Genomic DNA, 19,824 nt, shown 5'->3' on the forward strand with positions numbered 1-19,824 from the left:
GGATCTCTTCAACGACATAAATTAGTCCAGAACATTAGGTGAAATGGAAGGGTTTATTTTGTAAATTACCCTCATATAAAAGGACAAAGAGGGAAATGGCACCGTTTTAAGCTTCAGTACGCAACCGTTACATAAAACCCTAAACCCCAGGACCAAGGATTTCTGGGTCCACTGTGTGGAACCGACGAATCAATTCCTTACCGTCGGTCGTCAGCTCTCCGATTATTCTTTTTTCTTGCGCTGAAATACAACGAGCTTTTCTCTCATATTTTACAGGTTTAATCAAAGACGATTACTCGAAAACTTTGACTCTTAAATCACAATCTCGGTGGTAATTTCATCTTCAAATGGGAAGATTCAGTTGGTTAAGACTGGTAAATAGTCCGTACAACTGAAAATCTCTTTATTCAATTAGACGTTGTTACCTCTGCCATTGTCGGTATTTAATTCGGTGAATTTATTTTGAAGTATCGGCGGCATTTGCTCGCATCTGCGGCTAAGGATCAAGACTTCCTTGGAAGGTTCTCTGAATTGCGCCCACAAGGTATTTCTCTTCGTCGCCAACATAAGCCTTGCTTACAAAAATCCTCTGTGATGAGCTTTGCTCTTGGCCTCTTGCGTTTTTGGGGTTTTTTTTGTTGTTGTCTCAGTGTCGTACTTCTTATTGCCAGGTTACGCTTCCTTGTACGTCTAATTAATAATATCTTTGGTTTATGCGTTTTTCAATCAGCTTTGCACAGATTTGGTTTTCTTTCTGGGAGACCTGTTGATTATGCAACTGCGAGGCTGCCGTTGGGAATTCGTTATATTCATGCCACAGGTTTTCCATTCCTTCTCCTTCTCTTAATGATTTTATCCCGTGAAACTTTTTTAACCGATCGGAGCCGTTTTATTTATTCCTTTGTTACCCCTTATTTCCAGGATTTCCTTCTTCGGCTGAACGAAACTACTATGAAATTCTTGGTGTTCCTGAAAATGCTAGTCGAGATGAAATTAAAAAAGCATTCCATTCGGTACGGGCATTTTTGAATTCATGAAATGCCATGTCTTATAATTTTCAATTAATTTATGTTATTTGCAATGTGTATATCAGCTATATTGTGTGTCAAAATTGGGCCTTCACACAAATCACGTCAAGAAGCTAATTTATTTTTTCATGTTCCTATCTTTACCTATCATTGTAGCTGCCTTTGTTTGATCTTGATTACTCTGTTCATATACAAAAAATTCTGTTGAGATGCCTCTAAAAAAAATGCTGTTGAGATAATTAAGGTATTGTTTGCATCTATGTGCTATGCGATGCTAAATTAACAACTGTTGCTTGTGTTGTGAGGTGGTTACTGCCTGATATCTGGCTCGTTAGATTATAGAACAGTGTGCTGTGGTTAAAAAAAGAATAGAATGGCACTTGCAACGAAGATAGTGTGAAATTTAGTTGTTAGATGTTGGCCTATAGAATGTATTATCCTCCATAGGGGGGAGTAAAAGTGAGATCAACCTTGTAATCTTGGAACATTTGTCACCAGGGTCAAATTTGGACCAATTTATTCTTGCAAGAGTTTTAGACGTCTTAGCGTTAACTTCCTACATGGTACAATAGCGTTAATTAGGTCTGTTGTTTTTAATGAAGGGTTAACAAAGTGCAGGTCTGTGTAGTTTTTGGATTAGTTTCTCATCAGAACTTATGGTAATGGTAGGAAGAAATATTGGGGCATATTAGTGGAATAACCATGGGATACATTTTGTTTTTGTAGTTTAGCTCGTGGGAGATTTAAGGAAGATGACATGGGTTCTTTAGTAGTATGAATGTGACTAATACTTTCTTTTTGATGACATGGGACCTCTCCAAGGAATCCCCGGAGACACGACTCCACCCACTAAAACCGTGCAAAAGGTAATCCAGGAGAATTTCTGGTGTAGAATCAAACCTAGGATATTTGAGCCTACAACTTATACCAAACCCTTCCTTTGACCACTAGGTTGTACCCTGACAGGTATTAATACAAGTTTGATATTTGGCAGACTGAATTTTAATTTTTAACACACATTTTAGGTCATTGTATAAGCCATTGATGTTTTGGCTAATGCACCTGCTTGTAACAATCATGGTATCATCCTCTGTTCAAGTTGCTGATTTTCATTCTACTATGCAGCTTGCAAAGAAGTACCATCCGGATGCAAATAAGAATAACCCTTCTGCCAAGAGGAAATTTCAAGAGATTAGAGAAGCCTACGAGGTTTGTAGTGGTGTTTGGGCGGCCCATTCTACGCTATTATTGAAAGTATCAAAATTTTAATGGATTTTAAATTGCCTTAGTTTTTCATATAGTTGGTAATCTCGTTCACCGTTTGGTTGTGGTGAATCTCAGACTTTACAAGATCCTGAAAAGAGGGCACAATATGACAGGGTAATGGCTTACTTCTTTCGTATCTTTTAGATTATTATGGTATTTGATGTCTATTGTTAGTTTTTGTGGTTATTATCTGGGTTATGCATTCATCATCTGGCATCCATCCAGTGGTTTGTGCTAATTTGAGTTTTGAATATTTCACATTCCTGCATTTCAAAGTATTTGTCTCCCATTTAAGCTTCTCAATCTAACCAGATTCATCTCTCTTAATTTCTAATAAAGAAGCACACCCAAGGTTCAGAAAATGTAGAATATGCTGGTGGTGGTGCAGATGGGTTTAGATATGCTTACCGAACTCATTTCTCTGATTCATTCCATAAAATATTTTCCGAGGTAGTTTTTCATAAACTTCAAAATTAATGCAGTCTATTGCCAGGAATATACTTACAGTCTTTTTTATGCCTTCAGATCTTTGAACATGAGACTGATCGTTTTGCGTCTGATATCCAGGTGAACTTGTTTTGCCTTCGGTTCCAATTGTTATATAACTATATAAGAATAGTCTCCCATATTACCTTGGTGAAACATGGTTGTTTTAATCTGTTTGAAATTTGTTAGGTTGAGTTGTCACTCTCCTTTTCTGAAGCTGCAAAAGGATGCACAAAAAATCTGTCCTTTGATGCATTTGTGCCCTGTGATTTTTGCCGTGAGTAAACTCATATTTTCTTTGCATCATATTGTGTGACCCTTGCAGAAAATGCGCCTTTTATAACTGTACAATTTAGTCTTTTTATGTGCTGCTAATCTAGGAACTCCTTTGCACTTGCCATGGCTTTGGCCATCCAACTAGTTGGGGTTACATCCTTTTCTTCTAATAGCAGTAGAGGAAGCACATCAAGAGAGTGAGAAAGAAAACTCTTGGAATACATTCGCCATGTCGGGCGTAATGGGCTCAACCTAAGTCAAACTATCATATTAGCTTTATTTTGGTCAATACCACCATCATCTTTGGTTATTAATGAAAAGCTAACTATTGCCTATTTTTATTATAAGACTTTTTGCCAGTTATGAACAGTTGAATATGTAAATTGCCTGATTTGTTTAATTGACATATTTAAAGTAAAGCAGGCTTTGCTCTTATAATTTTCCTGGTATAAATTATTGCTTTTCTTTGTCCTTTTGTCTATCTCATGATGCAGATGGGCGTGGCTATCCACTTGATGCCGAGATAAAAGTTTGTCCAACTTGTGGAGGCATAGGGAGAGTAAGTGCTTTGAAGATCTGCACTGATGATTGTTAGTTGATAGATCATTCTGAAAGGACTCATGTTGGATAATTTCATTTGCCTATTCTTGTAGTGGGTTATTAGTTTTAATATTTCTTTCATTTCTAATCGAAAATACATAATCAACCAGGTTACAATTCCTCCATTTACATCAAGGTGTGGCACTTGTAAAGGGTCTGGCCAAATTATTAAGGTCTGGTGTGAACTTCACTGAATAACTTTGTCAAGATTTATTTTCTTGATATAAGCAAACGATATAATATTGCCTTTTCTATTTATCTGGAACAGGACTACTGTATGTCATGTAAAGGATCAGGGGTAGTTGAAGGTGTTAAGGAGGTTAAAGTTACAATTCCAGCAGGTTGTTCCAAGACTTTTCTCTTGCATGAAATCACATAAAGATGTAGCTGAGTTGGCATAGGAGTGTGGTGAATCCTTCAGTCTAATTCTTACCAAACAAATGGCAGGGAGGGAAGGAAGAAGGGGGGGGGGGGGGGGGGGGGGGGGGGGGGGGGGGGGGGGGGGGGGGGGGGATTGCAAATAGGTTATGTTTTATGAAATCGCCTAAAGAAGTAGCTGAGTTGGCATAGGGGCGTGGTGAATCCTATGTCTAATTCGTACAAGACAAAATGTGGAAGAGAGAAGAAGAGGTTGCGAAGAGATAGTAATATATTATGTCATTAAGTAATAATCAGAAACATTTATTTTTATGAGGTTGGCCCAACGCATTTTCCTGACGTCTACACTCTACATGCTGATGTAATTGGGATAATCATTTCAAGAGGATACATGGTTTTTGGTGCAATTTTGTTTTAATTATATGTTATTTAGTATTACACGATTGAATTTCCTTTATGACCAGGGATTGATTCTGTGTTCGACATGAATGCAAGGTGTACATAATGCAAATTTTGAAAAATTGATAAGCGATATGACTGTGGACCATATAGGAGTTTGGTTTGAAACTGTATTTGAAGTACTTTCAGGGTGACAAGAAGAGAAAAACATAAAAAGTCCTTACTAAAAAACATAGTTTTTGTTCATGTAATGTATGTCTAGTGACTAGGAACTGCTGCATACATATCTTATTGGTAGATTTCCATCTGTTTATCTATAACGGCACTATTTTTTCAAAATGTCTTAGGTGTGGACGCTGGAGATACCATTCGTATACCAGGAGCTGGTAGTGGAGGAAGAGGAAGTCAAGCTGGCAGCTTATTTATTAAAATAAAGGCAGAGTTTTACTTAAATTTTATATTTAAAGTTTTAGTTATTACATGTACTAATAAAAAAAACAGTTATGATTTCAATTTTATAAAAACCTTATGTGATTTCAATTTTTTTTTATCAATTTCTATGATGCTAAATTAGCGAAGGTTCATTAAAGTTTCTAGGTTGTGGCAGTGGTGGGAGGCAGCATATAAATTTTGTTTGAAAAAGAGAGGGGAAAAGGATAAAAAACTCATGAATCCTGCTCTACTTTTCCAGTTGGGTATCCTAACAATCTATCATATCATATAAGCCCAATATTTTGAGTTTGTGGTTATGGCATTATGCCATGGAGAGAGAGTAGCTTTGTGGAGATTGGTGGTTGAAGTCAAATATGGTAGTATGCAATGAGGATGCTCTTCAAATGAGGTTAGTGTGCCCTTTAGGATTGGGGTGTGGATAAATATTAGGAGGGGGTGGGGGATTTCACTTGTGTTAGATTAAAGGTGGGTGATGGATCTAAGATCATATTCGAGCACAATGTGTGTCGTGGGGATTAGCTTTTAACAATAGCTTTCCCGTCATTGTTTAGCATCTCTTGGTGTAAGGAGACGTTGATAGCTGAACATTTGCATATCTCTGATGATAAATCCAGTGGAATTTTACTTTGATTAGATCAGAGCATGATTGGGAGGTGGAGTTGATCTCTTCATTTTCACTCTTTTAGGTTGGGAGGAGATGGTGATGCTAAAATGTTGGATCCCTTCCAAAAGATGGGCTTTCGAGCTCAAGTCTTTCCACTCTGCTCTCTTCCCCCAAGTTGCTCTTTCCTTCCCTTAGAAGAATATTTGGAGAATAAGGTGCTGTTGAGAGAAGCATTTTTTGTTTGGATGACTGTCTGAGGGAAGATTCTGATGGTGGATAACTTTTTTTTTTGATAAGTAAGAAATATATTGAGACCATGTAATTAGGCATATAGCCCAAGTACACTGGAAGTATACAAGAGAAAATACCTAATTACAAGCTAAAGCTGAAAAACAGCACGGAAGTCATTGGGACTAAACCCATCCATTACAATAACCATAGCCCAAAGCAATAAAGAATGAAAAAAGAAAGCCCTAATCCCATCCACCAAGCGTTCGCTATTGTCGAAACAGCGACCACTCCTCTGTTGGTGGATAACTTGAGGAGGGGAAATGTTGTGATAGAATGGTTTTGCACGTGTAAGCATGACGGAAAAAGTATAGATCATCTTCTACTGCATTTCAAGGTGGCTATGAAGTTATGGGTATTAATATTCTTTACTTTTTTGATTGAGTTGGTCTGCCCAGCAGGTGGGAGATTTGATGGCTTGTTGGGGAAATCCACTCGGTAGTCTTAGCAATTTAGAAGTGTAGGTGATACTTCTTTTGTGTTGGATGCAGAAGTATATTTGGTAGAAACATAATGCTAGGACCTTTGAAGATTGCGAGAGGGTGTTCAGATTAAAATTCATTATGTTCAATTCTCTTAATGTTTGGAGGACTGTGTACAATAGCTTCTGTTTCTCTAGTTTTCTACATTTCATGAAAATTCCTCTCGTGTTCAAATTAAAATTTCTGTTTCTCTTATGTTTGGAGGACTGCTGCGTACAATATGTTCTTTCAATTCATCTTCACCTTAGTTGGGTTTTAAAAAAAAATAGTTATTAATGCATTTATTAAAAGCGTTAAGGGGTTGAAGAAGTCTTTTCATAGGGTGTATACAAAGGAAACACCCAACTAACAAGAAGAAAAAGAGCAGAAGTCTTTGATGTCTTAAAAACTGAGAGATACAAAGTTGTGGTGAGCAGCCATACAAATATAGAGGGTGTTGAAGTTAATAGCTATTTACTCAGACCCATCCTTTCTTGGCCTCCAAAAGTTTGAGCTTTGCCTTCTTCCCAAATACACCACATTAAGCATAGAGGGGCCATCTTCCAAACACATGAATTTCTATGGTCTCCAAAGGTATTCTGCCAACATGCCAACAATTCCACTCGTTGGGCATAACCCACTCAATCCCAAAAGTACTGAATATTGCTGCCCATAACTCCTTAGCAACTCACAATGTATCAAAAGGTGATCAATGCTTTCCCCATGTTACTTACACATGTACAGCAATGTGCCTCTTTTTCAGATTATCAGTGGTTAGGATCTTCCCTAGTGTTTCCAACCAAACAAAAAAAGCAACCTTTGAAGGTGCATTGTTTCTCCAAATACACTTCCAAGGAAATGAAGAGCCAATTGAAGGAATGAGCACATTGAAATAGGATTTAACATCAAATTTACGTCTTTTAGACTGGATCCAACATATTATATCATCACCTCTGCTTCTCCATCTGAAAGAATACAACTTGTTGAAGAACATAGAGAACATCTTGATTCCTTAATCTTGGGCTGCTTTTATAAAATTTACATTCAATTGGGGCATGCTGATTTTGAAATTGGCAAATGTTCTGCAACTGAAGCCTCCTTGCATTGGGATAACAGATGCTACTCCAGGAAAATAGTAGGTTATTTCTTATTTCATACTTATTGTGTTCTTGGGTGCATGGGTTGCACCCTTTTGTGCTTTGAACAAAACTGCCTTATTTATTAAATTAAAAGAGTTATATTATATATTACACTCTAATCTCATAAGTGGTGGCTATCTTCGATGTGCAATAGCTTTTCTTTTCAAAACTTGCTTCCTTGGAATGGCTGTATACATCTATATCTAAAAGCATAAAATATGAATTTACTTGAAATGGTTAAAAGAAGGCTTCTTTGTTACATGGCTTGTGTCTATAGTAGAAGTAACCATGATTTGCTGCTTTGGGATGCTTCCTTCTGAACTTTCTGTTGTTTTGGTAAATTAGGTTGCTGAAGATCCTGTCTTCACTAGAGATGGTGCAGACATTTATGTGGATTCTAATATTAGCTTTACGCAAGTGAGAAATGAATCTTTACTTGAGTAGTTTGTCACACTTATGTGGTCTGTGGTTTACAAGAAATGCTCTTTTGAAACTTTCAAGATTTTGCACTAGTGTTGTGGTCTTTATTTATTTATTAGTTGTTATGACTAATGCTTTCAATCCTTGAAGTATAGGAGAAATTCCAATTTGGCCCCTAAATTTTAAAATGATTTCATCCTTGAACGTCTTAATTATTAGCAATCTAGAGGTTCCATCCAAATTAATGACCATCCATCATGAAATTTGAAGGGGTGGCTTGTTTCAAAGTTTACCACATCATCAATTTTGTGATGGCATCATCAATTTTATGGAACCGATTTAAATATATTCAAATTTTAAAACTTCAGGGATGAAGAATTTGTAAAATTTAGAGACTAAATCGAACCTACTCTATGCTTCAGGGGCTACAAATATAGTTTAGCCTTAATCTATTCAGGTGTTTCTCTTGTATACTTCCTGTGTACTTGGGCTATACCTAATTATGTGGGTTAATAAATTCTTATAAAAAAAGTCTATTCAGGTGTTTGAGGGGTAGGGTTATTGAAGACTTGATTTGCCCTCTAAACTTGGCATTTAAAAATACGAACTTCACAATCTATTAACAACTTATTTGCATGATGTTATATAATCATGCACAAAAAAGTAGCGCAGTCTTCAAATTTTAAGTTTGAACTTTTTACAGGCTATTCTTGGTGGCACAGTTGATGTTCAAACTTTATCCGGGAAGGTGCAAGTTAAAGTAATACTTCTATCTTGTGTATTCTTATTTTTTTTCTTGTTACCATAATGTCACTTTCCTTTCTATTTTCCAATGAATCCGGTTGGCTTTTGATATGCTAGTAATGAGCAATTGTATCTGCCAAGACATGGCTTAAGTTGTATTTTTAAAGAAACACAGTGAAGGCATGCCCATGCCCAGTCAAACCTTTAGCTTAAGCATGTTCATGAATCTGATATCATGTGATCTTGATCCTGGCAACGAGTTTGAGGAACCAAATGTAGACACAACACCAGAATCTCTGGTGTTATAGTTTCAAAAGCCGGAAAAAAAATGTAGAGAGTTCATAAGAAATATGTATTTTCTCCTTTCAGTCACTGACTGTCCTTGAAGGGAAAATGTGGTCGGATAAAAAGAACTCTGATTCTGGCTAAGTGGTGGGGAAAGTTTTGCTCAAGCGTGCTCATGATAAGTTATAGTGAGGTTTGAGGAACCGGATGTAGACAAAACACTGGAATCTCCACTTCTCAATTCCACCCAAAGCAAAAATACACAGAAGGAAGATAGTCCTTCTGGTTTATACTGGAACTTTTATATTTGCCACCTTAAGACTCTGATATGTTGTTGGAGGTCAATGCTTCAGTAAGTTCAGACTTTTAGTCGCACAAAATAATATTTTTTCATATAAAAAAGATTCCATGTCGCATTTGGTGGTGCACACAATCTCCTTGCTCGGTCTGACACTGACTTTTCATGCACTGAAATAACGGCCTTCTCAGATACCAAAAGCAGTTCAGCCAGGACAACTTCTGGTACTAAGAGGCAAAGGTATACCAATATTCTTCTTCTTCCCCAACCCCCCTCCCCTCCCACCCCCCAAAAAAAGTATGCTTATACTGTAATAATGGCCTTTTCACTATCACCTGTCTTAAGTTTCCCTTGGTATTTGTTTCTCCTCCAAATATGCTTATACTGTTAAGTTAGTGCAGGACTGCCAAAGCATGGTTTTCTTGTAAGCCATGGAGATCAGTATGTGCGCTTCCGTGTTAACTTCCCCACGTAGGCTTCTTACTCTTACATGTGTTACAAGTTTAGCTAAATTATTAGATCGTCTTTTTGGTTTTCTCTACAGTTATACTGTTGGTAGTGATTTATGCCAGTGCTCTTACCCACAGATGACAATGGTGTTTTTGGTGATCAGGGTGACTGATCTATCATGGTGTTTTTGCAACTCTGTCTTGGAAAATTAAACTTAATGAGCAAATTTAATCCTTTTGGTGATCCGGGGACCTGCTAAGAATACAGTTGACATAAATCTCACAGTTGAAGTGATCCTACGAGAATAAGTTCCAACTGCCTTTTTAAGAAAATAATCTCTTAGTTGCAACAGAGATGTCTCCTGGAAAAAAGATTCTTAACACAGATAGGATTTGTCATCTTCTACTGTTATCAGTTTCTTATTCTTAATAATTTGAAGAGGTGTGAAAATGGGCATCGACAAATTTCTAAGCCACAATCGAGCTGCTATCTGCTCAATCTTGAGCTAATATGTTTAAGGTGACTAAGGTCGGGATTGCCAAATAAGTACCAAGTTCAACCAGAATGAGCTTCTTGTTTCTACCTGTCTTCCCCTTGAATATTGCCTCTACTTTGATTCACTTGTGAATGTTATTAGCTTTGAGGTGCCATTTGTTCTGAATAAAGAAAAATGGAAAAAGAAAGGAGATTATTATTATGCGGCTGATTGTATGAGGGGTACTGTGTTTTCTTTTGTCACGCCTTCTACCCTTCTCTTCGTTATTTTTAATCTTGTTTAGTCTAGGTTCCCATCTGAGCCATTGGATCATATGCTTTCAATGATTTGGTTCCATTGGAGTTTACCAATGTCATGCAAGCCGGATGCTTATCACTTGAGCTTCTTAATGTCTTTATGAATATTATCGCCCAATTGGAGGACTGTCACATACTGAACCCTTTGCAATGGCTGATTTGTTTTTCTTCACATTCACAATTCCATAATTAAGAGAAATTTATTGTCAAACTTATTTATTCTCTTTCCTGTGATTTCTTTTGAAGGTGAGCTATATCAACTCACTTTTGTGCTGTTTCATTTTCTATTTCTTAGTGTTCTAAATGAACGCCAACGTGCCATACTTGAAGAATTTGCACAGGAGGAGATAAGTTATGCAAACAGTAACTCTACTGAAGGAAATTGGTGAGTGTTTTATTTGTAGTTACCCATGTGGTGGTTAGATGCTATTCCTTCTTGTGAACTCTGGTACCCAAGTGTAAATTTTCTTTTGTAAACTAAGTCTAGGTGTAATATTATTGTATGCATTAACCACGATTGTGGGTATCTTGCATTGCTTACTGCAAATTTTAAGATGCTCCCATCTTATACTGCTTTGTGTCATAGGGGATGACAATTTTGAACCAGTTGTCAGTGATGAACCAATGCATGAATAATTGTTTGACATCAATGGTACTTAGGAAAACACAATGTCTCGTGCACATATACTGTTTCTTAGGTTGTAAAGATGTGGGGTGTTAGGTCTAGATCTTTGGCATCCAAAAGAAAAAAAAATAACAGAAAAATGAGAAATTTGCACCACCAATACATGTTATAGTTTTATAGTTTGACTTGTGATTCTGTGATGAAAAACACACAGTTCAATGGGTGTCGTTTGTGAAAATGAACATTGTCTCTTCAAAAGATGGGCTATATTGCTGCATAGTAGAAAGTTATATGTAGTATGATAGACTTGGAAGCAATTAGATTGCATTCAGAAATTAATTATCATTACTTGGTACCAAAGATCAGTTGGGTGCATGCCTGAGTGGAGATTGTCGGTTCCTTTTGTCACTCTTCTGAATGTAATGAGGATCCTGAAATGGATAACAGGCTTTATCAGCAGCTATCTACTGGTTGAACTTACAGGTGGCAGCAAATTCTTGAGCGTATAACGGGTCGTAGGTTTATGCTCGAACTATCTCTAATCATGTTGATCCTTCTATTCCTGAAGAAAATCATGGGCTGAATGCTGATTCAAGATGATTTGATGGATGTATCTGGCGTTATCCTTTTGGAGTTTTGTTGATTGAAGGTACACAATCATTCACTACACAACTTTTGTTCCCGTTCTCAATTCATTGGCATATTTTTGGTTTTAATCCAATCCTTGTATGCTCATTATATTGTTGTATAGAACGAGTTATCTTTTATAATAATAAAGCTCATCTATAGTTATTTTGTGGTCTTCCTTTTCAAATACACTAGTTTTCTTATCTATTGAAAAGTCTCCCTTTTCATAGCTCAATCCTGAAGCTTAACTTTGACTAATGTGACTTTTTTTTTTTGCCTTGGAACGGCATTTTTCAACATTCCTCTCTCTCTCTCTCTCTCTCTCTCTCTAAGTTGGTGTGAATAAAAGATTTAGTGGTTGGCATGAAAAAAAGGATTATTGAACCTTGGACTTTGAGACCTTACTATCTGGGGCTGAAAACCGAAGGTATTGGTGCAGTTTTGGTCCAAAACCGAAACCACACTGACAAGGAGTAAATGTACTATTCCCGACTGAAACAGGCCGATAGGGAGAAAGAGAACCAGCCGGAACCTGACGGTCGGTACCGATTGGTTCGGTGGTTTGGGAATCGGTTTTCCATCACCAGACACAAAAAATGGACAAGCTCGGTTTTCCATCACCACCGATTCACCAGACACCAACAAATCCACAAAATAAAGTTACAAAACCATTAACTCAATACAATAAACCACTTGAAGTCCCAGATTTTTCCATGGGCGGTGAGATGAGAGAGCTCAAGCGAGATGAGTGACAGAGGAGAGGGAAAGGGAGGGAGGAGAGGTTAACGCCTAACGGATGAGAGCTACGCTCTGTGAGAGAGAGGGCGAGATGGATGCCGTCAGTTGTTGGAGGGAGAGGTTGCACGGCATGAGAGAGGAGAGACTCGCAGCGGCAACGACTGTACGTGAGAGGTGAGAGAGAGTTTGAGAACCCTAAAGCCAAACGGCGTGAGGGAGAAGAAGAAGGAGAGGGGAGGGAGGGGGGGGGGGGGGGAGTGAGGGTATTAAACCCTAAAACCAAATGACGCCGTTTGGTGTATTAAACCAAACAACATCGTTTCATTTTAATTTTTTTATGTAAACGTTTTACATAAGAGATATATATAATATATATAATCGGTTGGTTTGGCTGTTTGGGTTTGGTTCAAACTGGGATTGAACTGGCTGGCGTCGGTTTCATTAAATTTATACTGCCAGCAGACCGGTTTTGGCCTATTCCAAACTCTGGCGGCCAGTCCGCATCGGTGACAGTTGGTCCCATCGGTGTCTGTACAGCCCTATTACTATCAGCCTTGATGGTACTTTTCAGTTATTTTCAGCTAAGTGAGACGAGCATTGGCGTGCAACATAATGGCTTCTAATCTTGAATTAAGAACCTGCTTTCAGCAATATGCCTTTAGGCAAATTTTTGTTAAGGGTACTACCGGTTAGAAGTGCTGGTTTTTGGAAGTCCAAGTTGGTTTGATATATAGGGGATTTCCAGGTCGTCTCATTAATTGGAGACTGGTGTCTCTTTTTTATGCTATAGATGGACAAGCCATTTTTAGAAGCTCTGGAAGTATCTCTCAGCCCTTCTGGAGAAGCATAAGTTCTTCTTTGCCAAATGTGTGAACTACTTTTTGTACATGAAAGGTGGCTCAAATGGCATTTAAGACAAACCGTGGCTAGTTAATGTGGGGAGATTGACAATGCCTTGGTAAATTGTTTAAGCCGCTCGACTATGCTTCTGGATTTTTAAGATGGTTGCTTTTTTTGTTTGTTCATCAAAATTCCCTTCCTTATATATCACAGTTCCTTACTAGTCGTTCCTTAAAGAATGACTTATCATTGACCTAGGTTCTCAACTTCAATGGTGCTCTTTAAATTATGCTGCTGCCAATATTGGGTCCACCAGTAACTATTTTTCTCGTTATGCCTGTCCTATAACTAGGCAAGTTTTTGGAGTGTGATTTCATCATACCTTGCTTTCCTTTACTATTAGGGTGACTACTGCAGTTATTAGCCTTATATTGTAAGTTGTACTCTCTGTACACTGTATTTTCCTCGATATGCACATTGTTGATTCTTTCTGCACAATACTGATATCAACTTCGAATTTGTGAGTGAATGTATGATGGTTGTGCATGATTGTTTTGTATTGCTATGGACTTGTATTTGTTGGTTGCTTTGGATCACAGATTTTCCCCTGCCAAGGATCTGCTGACAATCTTTGGCATTACCAACCCCGCTCCACCAAAAAAAAAAAAAAAACCATTATTTGGATGATAAATAATGATACATTTATAATTTTTTTAATAATTATTTTACAACCCATTTTATAATTAAGCAATGCAATTATATACCGAAATATTTTCAATTTATATAGAGTTATAAAATAATTATAAAAAAGTTGTAAGTTGATCATTTTTCAATACTTGGTAACACTAGTATGAAACACTCGTTTTATTTATGTATTTATTTACCTTTAAATAGGCAATGTTGGAAAAGTAGTTGTGTACAATAGATATGTGACACCCTATGTTGACTAAAAAACTCATAAAGATAGGTGGTATATGAAATCTCACATTGTTTGGAGAGGAAAAATTTTTGTTCTTTATAATAGTTTTAATGAGACTCTAATTGTATCATTGACCTTTTGTAGTATAGGCCTAGATGTGGCTTGTGCCTCCTTTGGGACATCACAAATGGTATCAGAGTTTATCCCAACCATAAATGTGGGACTTGAGCCATGCCACCTACGATGAATTAGCCCAACGAGGACGTCGGGAATTTAAAGGAGAGAGATTGTGATATCCTATAGTGACTTATATATAAATGATGGAGATAGGTGGTGTATGAGATTTCGCATTACCTGAGAATAAAAAGTTCTTGTTTTTTTTTTTTTTTTTTTTAATTTTTTTTTATAATGGTTTTAATAGTGCTCTAATTGTATCATTGACTAGTTTTTTTGAAGCATAAGCTTAGATGTGGCTTGGGCCTCCAATCGAGCATTCAGCGCGCACACATATATATAAATGTGTTATTCATTGGCATTCTAATTATTATCATTTTACTATTTTTTAATATGATATTAAATTATTACATAATTAGTTTTTAATTTTTATTTATTTATCAATTATTTGATACCGTGTCACGAATGATAAATAATGATAATTGGGAAGGAGCATAGCATCTTTTTCATACATATGTATATACGATTTATTTACTTTTCTTGTATAAAAGGTCTGCAGTTTTCTTCTTATCGTTTACCGTTTGCCTTTTGTCCTTTCCGTAAAAGATGGCTCTTTCGACTGATCTTCTCCCGCAGCACTTAGGATACATAATGGGGCGGGCGGGACAAAGAAGGAACCGACGACAAAGGAGGAAAATGACTGCTTATAACTATATCAAAAGTAGTGGGAGCAGCTTCTAGAACAGAAAACAAATGGACAAAAACCAAAACAAAATTAATTAGTGCTCTTAATAGTAATATTTTGACGCATCTATTTGAACAGGGAGGCAATATTAAAAACTAAATTATATTTCTTAATCATGCTATCGATATACATTGACTACTATTCTGAAGAGATAAAAACATATATATAGGACATATTGAACGTCGCCTTCTTAAGGTTTCTGCATGAAAGCCAAAAATATATATATATATATATATATATATATAGAGCTAGCTAGCTTTGGCAAATGAAATTATCCTATTTGAATAAGCCGGCCACCGCCTTGCTTATATTCAAACTTTAATATTAAATCATGTACCCCACCAGGGAAAATTAAGATAGATATGTAACAACATTTTGTTTTTTTTTTTGGGGGGTGCGGAGGGTAATCATGGACCAGGAATTTTAGACATCTCTGCTTCTGGGGTTTGCTTCTTCTTTTTCTTGCTGTGTTTCATCTCTCCATAAAAGAATGAAGCAAATCCCCAAAGAGAAAGCACCAAAGCAACTCCTTTTTCAGCTTGAAATTTCTCTTGGTAGAAAAGGACTGCTAGGATCTCTGTCACAGGGAGTAGAACAGCAATTATAACACCGGAGAGTAAAGACGAGGCACAAAAGATTACTCCTATTGCTCCCAAGAAGAATGTCTGCCAAATAATTGCACTCCAAACCATCACCACATAGTACTTCGTTTCCCCGAGTCCGAATGCCTTTGCCTCTCTCGGTATTGCCTACAACAAATCAAATAAGATACTTCATCATCATCTAGTGTTTTTTCCACCTTGCTAAATTAAATCAATTAAGTTGCTAATTTTCGAGTACTCATGCTCCCTCCCGTGCATGGCTTAATCCATTATAAATAGGAAATCTCTGGTTTACAAAACATGATGTACACCTCGACCGGAATAATTATCATAATCTTATAACTTCATGCTTACATAAATACATGAACAAAAAACGTATATAATCTGAAGTATCTTGTACGTATTTGAAGAAAAATTATAATTTAACATCAAAAGTTATTATGTTGTAGTAGTACTTTTATATATCTAATACAAAAGTTTCAACATACTAAAATGTTATAAATAAACTTATCAACTTAGAGACATATGACACACGTTTGTAGTAATAAACATTCTCATATATTATGTAAATTTGTTTGCAAGTAATGGTACTTATCATTAATTTATTTATCCTCTTATTATTATTTATACATGTCAAAAAAACATTTAATATATATCTTATCATGCGATAATGAGAAGATAATGATTAATAAGGTCATGATAAGTAACTTTGTCTATATATAGATATATTAACTTTTTTTTTTTTATAAGATTTGGGGTTGGATTTTGAATTTTAACATAAACCTAAGAGTTTACCATATTATATTTTGAATTTTAACACAAGTAACTGAATTTTTTTTCTAAGAAAGAAAAGATTACCATATACTTTTGGGTACTCAAAGTCCAAAGAGTTTATTTTAATTTTTTTAGGAGGTTAAGAATAATATTTTTATAATTTCGGAACCGAGGAAAAGAGGATTTTTCTTTCCAAAAAAAAAAAAAAAAAAAAGAAAATGGCGGCGACGGCCCCTAAATTCATCCCCGAACATCAGAGCATGCAGCATGCAGTGATCTTTCATTATTGGCTGATGATGAATCATTGAATATGTAGCAATTAATTGGGACATGTACTGCAAACATAATTTCTGACACAATTAAGAAGGATTATTGGCTGATGAATATGTAGCAATTAATTTGGGACTTACTGCAAACCCAATTTCTGACTCAATTAATTAACAAGGGAATTAGATATATCGTATTTTCAGTCATTTCCGACTGTAATTTCGCCGGCGAGAAGCTATATATGTACATACGTACGTACCTTGAAGTCGTTGTTGATCAGCATCCCTACTGTGCAGAAAAGAGTGGCAAAGAAAGACATCACCATCTGAATCTCCATCACCAGCGAATATGTCATCTCCTGCTTCGTTTTCTTATACGTCAGCTCCACCAACGGCAGCAGAAACCCATACAGCGCCGCTGCTCCCAGCGTCATTAAAAACCCTGCAAGATACTCCTTATTCGATTCGCCTTTCGGACGGTCATTACTCGTGTGCAAAGCCAAGACCGCCGCTCCAACGGTCAGCAAAAACACCGCGTTGATCGAGTACGAGGTGAACTTCTGCTTCACCAGAAGAAAAGCGAAGCCCGCTGTGAAAGCGAGCTGACTGGCGATTATCAGAGCGGAGGTCGAAACGGGAAGGCGTGCCACTCCGTAGGCATAGAGGTAGTCGTCCAAGCCGGTGATGATTCCTATGAAGGCGGCGGCAAGGAACAGAGGTGGCTTCATGAAGAAGTGCTCGGTTCCCGACCCTTTGGTGGCGCGGCGTTGGAAGTATACGAACGCGAGGGGAAGGAGGATGATCGGAAAGCCACCGGTTTCGAGCCAGCTCGAGAGCCACACTCGCTTGCCTCCATGGATGAAATAAAGACGCATTATCAGTGGGCCGCCGCAGTTGCCTATGGATAATAGGATGCAGTTGAGTATGAGAAGAAGTTTCTTCATGGCGGGTTTACCTTGATCCTTGGGCTCCATGGAATCGTAAAATTGCCCCTCCTTCGCTCCCTCCATCTTTCTCGTGTATGGGTCAGTACTGTGTGCGACTCACAGTCATAGATAAATAATTGGGACGAGAAAAGCAAGCTGGATAGCATCTGTCGATGTATATATGTCTCGATCGGGTGGAGGTTATTACTAGTCAAATACATATGGCTGAAATATTAAATAAATTATAATATAAACTTTTTTATTTATTTACATTCATGAAAATGATCATATTAATGTTGGTATTAAATTTTTTAGATAGGATCAAATTAATAATATAAAAATTAAGCACTCTCTTTCGCTTCGTTGAAATAAGAACAAGGCTGATGAGATTGGAGAAACACAATAAATACAAGACAAAAAAGGATTTAGAGACTTCACATTCATTAATTTAATTTTTTTTATTTTTTATTTTTTTATTTTTTGTTGACACTAGGTGTCCAGAACAACGTCCTGACTAATTCTGAAAATGCACAAACCCTCGACAAAGAAAAAAGCATTTGTTCTCTTATTCTTCCGCTGTAACATACTAACATAGAGTACTAGTAACAGAAACTTGAGTACTCTATTAATTAAACCTCATTTATAGCAAGTTTTACTCCCAAACCCATATATTGACAGACGTAAGCCACAGTGGCAAATTAACCATATAAAATCTCACCCATCTTTAATTCATGAGTAGTCATCCAAACTAAGATACCGGATTAAAAAAGGCATAAACAGTACTCCGCACATGCATGCATTCAAAGAGGATAGATCGACGTATGTGGAACGTACTATGATCATTTGTAGTGGTACTGAGCTAAAGACTGACATTTATAGAAAGATAGATCCATGCATTCCACTAGTGTTATTTTTCCTAGCTACTTATAATTGCATGGGTCTTGTTATATATCCCACATAGAATCGTACTCATGATGGTCTCGTCTCGGGATATTATTAGTTGATCGTGCTGCATCCTAGGAAAAAAGTCTACGATCGAGAAACAAATTAAGTTCCCACGTCTGCACGGGACTAGATCATCATCATGATCAGAAACAACTAAAAACGGGCGGCGATTTAATGACCTTTTCCGACGCAGAGAATTTAGGAGTATATAGCTAGCAATTATTCTTAATTCTCGTATTCTGATCATTAATTAGCCATGGAATCATTCATCAGTAATTCTGATCTTCATTTAATATTCCGCGTGTGTATTCATATATATCAACACATTTCTTAATTACCTTAAAAAAAAAAAACACATTTCTTTGAATATATCAATATATATATATATATATCATGTATATATTAATGGGTCATCATGTACGTCATGTGTATATTAATTAATGGGTATTCTGAATTTTAAAAGGGTCAGACGCTAGTGCATTGTTATATATATCTATATCTTCTTCTTGGTCTTTTAGGTGATCAGACGGTAGACAGGTTTATTATTGTCGATTACTTTCATCAGTGACTACTTGATCTATATAATAATATATAGCTATATATATATATATATAGGATAATAACTATTTGAATGAAATTGGTATATATCATTTAATTGGATCCAAATATGTATAAATATTTAATCTTGTATATATATATATATATATATATCGAAACTAATCATTTATTTTTTAGAATCTGACAGTCCCAAATTACATATTGTTTTGATACAGTACTACTACTTGATCAGAGGCTATATATGGGGCCTAGAGGGACCCGGTTTTGATTTTCTTAAAATGTTATAAATATTACGTACCCATGATATCTATTTCAATTAATATACATTAATTAATTATGTTTTATATGCACAATTGTTTAGTTACTATACTTGGGTGACAACATGATGATTAATAATAATAGTACCTACTTGATGAAATTAGCTGGCCGAGTGTGCCAAAATGTGTGGTACATATGTTTCAAGACTAATCATCATGATCCATCGCAGATTGTTTAATTTTGGTTTGTCATGTAGGTGTCATTGCGCAACACCACTTATATTTTATGTATGTTGGCAACCGATCGATCGATCGATCGATCGGGATATTAATTCGTTGCTATCAGGATGAGTCGAATAACCACTAAACAATACCCACGCGTACACCACTTTTAGATCCATTCCTAAGTACAATAATTGATAAATCGTTAAAAGCTCAGATCATTAGACAATTCATGTTCA

At 36.5% G+C, this 19,824-nt stretch overlaps 2 protein-coding genes across 11 annotated transcripts; one reads left to right on the forward strand and one right to left on the reverse strand.

The window, feature by feature from the left end:
* The first annotated feature begins 103 nt into the window (after positions 1-103).
* On the forward strand, positions 104-14,417 carry LOC121259343 (chaperone protein dnaJ 1, mitochondrial). Of its 10 annotated transcripts, none has more exons than XR_005939570.1 (20): positions 104-374; positions 469-544; positions 731-820; positions 922-1,013; positions 2,154-2,237; positions 2,370-2,408; positions 2,634-2,744; positions 2,820-2,861; positions 2,970-3,057; positions 3,551-3,615; positions 3,767-3,829; positions 3,925-3,997; positions 4,781-4,869; positions 7,724-7,795; positions 8,502-8,558; positions 9,317-9,365; positions 9,527-9,596; positions 10,663-10,752; positions 11,476-11,641; positions 14,261-14,417. XR_005939570.1 is itself a non-coding variant. In XM_041160893.1 (19 exons), the coding sequence occupies exons 1-19, from the start codon at positions 348-350 to the stop codon at positions 11,465-11,467; spliced, it is 1,305 nt and encodes a 434-aa protein (XP_041016827.1). In that variant the 5' UTR covers positions 104-347; the 3' UTR covers positions 11,468-11,778. The 10 variants fall into 10 exon arrangements, 7 of the variants coding, with proteins under 7 accessions (XP_041016827.1, XP_041016825.1, XP_041016826.1 ...); XR_005939569.1 differs by having other exon boundaries at positions 14,266-14,417; XR_005939571.1 differs by lacking the exon at positions 14,261-14,417 and adding an exon at positions 12,939-13,520.
* Positions 14,418-15,432: 1,015 nt separating this feature from the next.
* LOC121259345 (purine permease 3) lies at positions 15,433-17,747 on the reverse strand. Its single transcript, XM_041160898.1, has 2 exons — positions 16,938-17,747; positions 15,433-15,784 (listed from the first exon to the last, which is right to left on the reverse strand). Exons 1-2 carry the CDS (start codon positions 17,685-17,687, stop codon positions 15,443-15,445), a joined length of 1,092 nt encoding a protein of 363 aa, XP_041016832.1. The 5' UTR covers positions 17,688-17,747; the 3' UTR covers positions 15,433-15,442.
* Between the last annotated feature and the right edge of the window lie 2,077 nt (positions 17,748-19,824).

This window comes from Juglans microcarpa x Juglans regia, chromosome 4D (genome assembly GCF_004785595.1).
Source record: "Juglans microcarpa x Juglans regia isolate MS1-56 chromosome 4D, Jm3101_v1.0, whole genome shotgun sequence".
NCBI lineage: Eukaryota > Viridiplantae > Streptophyta > Magnoliopsida > Fagales > Juglandaceae > Juglans > Juglans microcarpa x Juglans regia.